The sequence below is a fragment of the Lactuca serriola genome, chromosome 8, assembly GCF_051521515.1.
Source record: "Lactuca serriola cultivar US96UC23 chromosome 8, Lser_US96UC23_V15, whole genome shotgun sequence".
NCBI classification, from domain to species: domain Eukaryota; kingdom Viridiplantae; phylum Streptophyta; class Magnoliopsida; order Asterales; family Asteraceae; genus Lactuca; species Lactuca serriola.
The window spans coordinates 82,171,761-82,178,123 of record NC_136415.1 but is presented as its reverse complement, the minus strand read 5'-3'; the positions used below and the strand labels follow the sequence as shown (position 1 = coordinate 82,178,123).

The window sequence follows — 6,363 nt, the reverse complement described above, 5'->3', positions numbered from 1 at the left end:
AAAAACTAAATTATAATCTCAATTTAACTAAAATATTTCCTAAAGATATTTTTATAATCATAAAAAGTTTTCAAATAGTAGCTTAAAATAACTTATAATAACAACAGTTAAAAATAACTTTATATAAATGATTATATTGTTACATTTAAAAATCAAAAAACAACGTTTAATGTTTTAAATAATTATGATAATAGAAATTAAACCATTAAGCAAATAAATTAAAAAAAAAACTAATTAACAATCAAACAACTATAAATAACATTAAACCATATATTATATTTAATTTTATTCATGTGTAACTCGCAAGTAGAAGTCATTCAAACAATTAAGATTATGCAATTATAATAGATGTGTATATATATATATATATATATATATATATATATATATATATTCATATAATTCAAAATAATCAAATATATTATATCAATTTAGTATATGAATTATTATATCGAATTTAACAGCAATTTTATTGTTATATTTAAAAAAAACATATGTTTGTAAAGACTTTAACTATATAGGTATTTCTGCGCAATACGTGGGTATTCGTCTAGTATATTTATAAAATGGTCATTTTTACTTGCACCACATGAATTTGAAACCTCAATGACTTTTCAATTTCTTTCTAATGATTATTATAAATTGGTTAACAATGTTAAATTAATGTAAAAACTAAAATTTAATCATGAATTAACTAAATTACAATATTAAAATATCATATTTTACTTCTATTTCCAAAATTATGACTTTAACTTTTTAAAATATTATAGTTAACTTATTTGTTTAAATATGTTATCATATGTGAACAATTGTTATTTTAAAGTCACAACATTCGTATAATTTATGATTTTATGCAAAATAGTTAAATTATTAATTTCAATATAATGTTAAACGGTTAACTTAATTCAAAATTTCAATTAAACTTGAAAACATTCGAGAGACTATTTTATAAATAGTTAAAAGTAATAAATTATAATGTTAAGTCTAAATTATAATCCTAAATTAACAAAAAAAGCGATGAAACTATTTTTTATAATCATTAGGAATTTTCAAATAAGTAGTTTAAAAATAACTTGCAATAAGAATAGTTAAAAGTAATATTATAAAAAAAATTGTAATCTTATCTTTTAAAAAAACAAATTTAGTTGTTTTAAATAATCACAATCAAAGAAAATAACAATATTCATCAACTAAATTTTTAAAAAGTTAAATTTCTGAAATCAAATTAAAATAACTTAGAGTTTCCAAATACATTATTTTAAATAAGTTACAACAATAATAGTTAAAAATAACATTATGTACAAAAATTATATTATTACTTTTAAAACAAAAACAATATTTGATGTTTTAAGTAATTACAATGATAGAAATTAAAAATTTAAGCAAATAAATTTTTTAAAAGTAATTAATCATAACAACAACTATAAATATCATTAAACCATATATTATATTTAATTTTATTCATAAGTAACATACATATATAGGTCATTGAGACAATTGAGATTATAAAATTTCAAAAGATGTCTCCATTATTATATAATTAAAAATAAACAATATTTATATTAATTTATTATAAGATTTATTATATAAGAGTTAACAACAACGTCATTGATATATTTAAAAAAACATATATTTGTAAAGAATTTCAAATATATTGTTGTATTATGCAAAAAGAGCGACTATTTGTCTAATTTTCTAATAAAGTGTTGCAACTATTAGGCCGATTTACTAATAAAGTGTTGCAACTATTAGGTCGAGCCCAAACACTTATCCTTTGGAAATCATCATTCGGCTTTATTCATTTTATTCCGGATAATATTACATATTCATGTCACATTCTAAGCGTATATAAATATTACTTTGTATAAAGTATCAATTTATTGAGTGTTAATTAAAGCTAAGTTATAAAAATATGTTGTATAATTTATGGAAGCTGTGTAACGAGGCTACTTTTCTTGTCCAGAAGGGTGTATTGATCGTCTTCTTGATGCGATTATGCTCTCATCTTTTAATTGGGTTACTAACATTCGTAAGGGTAGAAATGTAGATTGGTTGTTAATTTGTCTGGGCTTTGTTAATGTTAGCCCCTTTTCTAGCTTGTCCTAGTTTCTTGTTTATAAAATGGCATAATTCTAATATGTCAAAAACTTTCGTACCATAAATTTATAGAAGTGATGTATTGTCAATATTTGCAAAAAGAAAAAAAAGAAAGAAGTTATTTTGAGTCATTTACGTAATTTAACGCATGCATATAGACATCCTTTTCAATTTGATTTAGAATTTAGAGTACTCTATACAGTCCACAATATCCTGTTACTATAAATATCCCAAGACTGAGCTCCACAAGTGCACATTAATTCAACTGTGTTTCTTTCTTTATTCATCCGATCGACTCAGCGTCATCGAGCCACCACCGCAACCACCAAGTCAACTCCGCCATCAAGCATCATCCACCAAGACTTGCAGTATTAATTGCATTTAAATTTTAGAAGATGTACATCATAAGAACAACGATGATGGTATGCCAGCAAGCTCAAGCACCAGTGATTCAAATGACCACTGGAGGAATGGACTTATCAGTGCTCCGGCGACGTGCACAGAAGGAAAAAGTGGTGGTTGTAATGGGTTCCACCGGCACCGGAAAATCAAGACTTTCTATCGACCTGGCCACCCAGTTCCAAGCGGAGATAATTAACTCCGACAAAATACAAGTCTATGAAGGATTAGATATCGTCACCAATAAAATCACCGAGGAGGAATGCAACGGTGTACCTCACCACCTTCTCGGAATTGTTGATCCAGATTCGGATTTCACTGCAAGAAACTTCGTAAGCACGGCCTCAATGGCCATGAAATCGATCGTCGGGAGAGGCAAGCTGCCGATAATCGCCGGTGGTTCCAATTCGTTCATCGAAGCATTGGTGGACGATGAGAACTACGACTTCCGATCAAGGTACTGTTCGAAATTAATGTACCATAATTACGTTTATAACCCACTACGTATTACAGTTTTGCCATATGGACCCCACAGAATATCAACGATTTTAACTGATGTAAACAAATCAGTAATTTTAATTTACATGACCATTTAATTACGCACAAATTATACTATTACACAACACAACGCGTCAATCCCTCGCTTTAAGTTACTAATTTGATTGCATATAATCGACAGGTATGACGTGTGCTTCTTGTGGGTTGACGTCTCAATGTTGGTGCTCCACCAATTTGTGGCGGACCGTGTAGACCGAATGGTGGCCGCCGGGATGGTGGAGGAGGTCAGAAACATTTACAACCCAAACGCTGATTATTCGAAAGGGATCCGCAGAGCAATTGGAGTGCCGGAATTTGACTCGTATTTTCGTGCTGAGTATTCATCATCCTCGGATGAAAAAACCCGCGCCAAATTACTAGAAGCAGCCATTAACGAAACAAAGATCAATACATGCATTCTGGCTCACCGGCAACTGGAAAAGATACACCGGCTTAGAAACGTTAAAGGGTGGGAAATTCACCGGATTGATGTCACCAAAGTTTTTCAGAAGAAAGGTAGAGAAGCCGATGAGGCGTGGGGGGAGCTGGTGACTGGACCTGCTTCAGTGATCGTGAATGAATTTCTATACAATTTCGGTCATTCCAGGGGTTTCGCCGCCACAGCTGACGGCCGTGGCAGAGATTTTAGAGTGGCTGAAACGGGGTCGGCGATGGCGACTGCAATTTATAACTAGGCAATTAATGGAAGAACCAAATCATGGGGTTAAGGTTAACATATCATAAGTTAATTTTGGCATATACTAAAAACTCTGAGGAGATAAGCATATATGATAGCTAAGTGATTTTAAAATTTTGACTCTTGAACTTAGTTTGACGTGCATTCTTGTAAACTATGGTGAGGCATGTTTGGATGGGTTTTATGGAATAATATATAAATGCTGTACTAGTATTATATTTCGGTTGTTTTTAAACTGGTTGTAATTTAAAAACTTCTTTAGTTAACAAATCATTGGATTAAAAGAATAGCCGAGCAATATATCAATATAGCAATATGAAGTTGTTTTCATCTCTTTTTAAGGTTGATGGTTAAGTCCTAAGAGAGACATATTTCAAAAAAAAAATGATATATATATATATATATATATATATATATATATATATATATATATATATATATATATATATATATATATATATATATATATATATAGGCATTATGGTAAAAGACATACTTATTTTTAGAAGTAAACAATTATTTTGAGACAAACCAAAAAGGAAACATGAACTATTAATATGGGACGGAAGTAGTATTATATTACTAAAATAACCATAAATATTATATATATATATATATATATATATATATATATATATATATATATATATATATATATATATATATATGAAAGTTTTTTTGTCACACATCACATTTTCATTATTTGTAAATGTCATTTTTAGTTATTTTATGAGTTTTTCTATTTTATTAAATTCCACATAGTATTTTAGTATAATAATTACAATAAATGGATATCAATTTCATTAAACCTTCTAATTGTAAAATTTCTAAATTAAAGTTCATTAGTTTCTTTTGTTTATCTATTTAATTTTTTTTTAAATTTAAAAGATAAAAAATCATTTCAATTTTCATAATACATTATTTTTTTATTTTTTTATTTTTTTTATAAATCTAAAGCTCTCAAATATTTAGACCTTAATATTTATTTATTTTTTAAATTAACTCATTTAATACATGAGTTTTACAAATAGTAAATTATATAAAACTAGACAAATATCCTAAGTTTTGCCGAATAAAAGTGTGTAGCTAAACTTTTAGTAATAATATGTTATTGAAAAATTTTATGTGTTTATATTAACTATAAAATAATACTTATTACATTTAGTTGATGTAAAAGTATAATTAATTTGAATAATAGATAAAATAACATTTATTAAAATCAAATTATTTAATGGTTTCTACTTTACGTGTGTATAACTACCATATAATTAAATGTAACATAAGGGTAAGATTGTAATTTCATTTAATAAAGTTAATGGTAATTAATGTTTTCTTAAATTGTGTGTTTTTTTGTCTGTGGACTATTATTTTGGGATGGAGGGAGTAGTTTATAGAATCTACTCTAAAAATAAAAGTTTTTTTGTCACACATCACATTTTCATTATTTGTAAATGTCATTTTTAGTTATTTTATGAGTTTTTCTATTTTATTAAATTCCACATAATATTTTAGTATAATAATTACAATAAATGGATATCAATTTCATTAAACCTTCTAATTTTAAAATTTCTAAATTAAAGTTCATTAGTTTCTTTTGTTTATCTATTTAATTTTTTTTTAAATTTAAAAGATAAAAAATCATTTCAATTTTTATAATACATTATTTTTTTATTTTTTTATTTTTTTTATAAATCCAAAGCTCTCAAATATTTAGACCTTAATATTTATTTATTTTTTAAATTAACTCATTTAATACATGAGTTTTACAAATAGTAAATTATATAAAACTAGACAAATATCCTAAGTTTTGCCGAATAAAAGTGTGTAGCTAAACTTTTAGTAATAATATGTTATTGAAAAATTTTATGTTGTTTATATTAACTATAAAATAATACTTATTACATTTAGTTGATGTAAAAGTATAATTAATTTGAATAATAGATAAAATAACATTTATTAAAATCAAATTATTTAATGGTCTCTACTTTACGTGTGTATAAAATTAGGTATCTTTCTCAACTATTTTAATTAACTACCGTTATAATTTATTAATTTTTAAAATTATTTGACGATGTTTTAAATTCATCGTGATGATTATTAAAGTTATTACCACTGTTTTTAATGTAACATAATTTAATTTATAACTTTACGTTATTTTTAACTATTATTATTGTAAATTAAATTAAAAACATTTTCAGAAAGCTTTCCCTGGAGAAATGCATTATTGGCATCTAACTGGCGTAATCATCAACCATAATGCACAAAAATTCTGAGAACAAGTCTCACCGTGGTTGTTTTTGCCACCAAACTGAATGTCTCTTGGCAATTCATGTCGATTCTTTGGTGAAATCCCTGTACGACAAGCCGGGATTTGAGAGCACTTGCGATTGTGGTAGGTTCTGTTGGTTAAGAATTTGTTTTTCTGGTATGAAGATTAAGCTTCTGGATTGGATTGGTTTGGTTATACTGTTCTTAGCACGTGTAGTCATTTGATGTTGTAGAAGGGGTGGTGTTGTGATGACATGTTCTTCTGATACATTTATGTCACGTGGTTGTGAACTTAATGTTGGTGGTTGAGTTAATAAGGTGCATTGTCATTGACTGGATGTGTCTCTTGAGATGTTGTTGATGGA

At 26.6% G+C, this 6,363-nt stretch overlaps 1 protein-coding gene across 1 annotated transcript; it reads left to right on the top strand.

Annotated features, from left to right (window-relative positions):
• The first annotated feature begins 1,945 nt into the window (after positions 1 to 1,945).
• LOC145068433 (adenylate isopentenyltransferase 3, chloroplastic-like) lies at positions 1,946 to 3,844 on the top strand. The gene is made up of 2 exons (XM_079015393.1): positions 1,946 to 2,953; positions 3,176 to 3,844. The coding sequence occupies exons 1-2, from the start codon at positions 2,493 to 2,495 to the stop codon at positions 3,726 to 3,728; spliced, it is 1,014 nt and encodes a 337-aa protein (XP_078871519.1). The 5' UTR covers positions 1,946 to 2,492; the 3' UTR covers positions 3,729 to 3,844.
• The last annotated feature ends 2,519 nt before the right edge of the window (positions 3,845 to 6,363 follow it).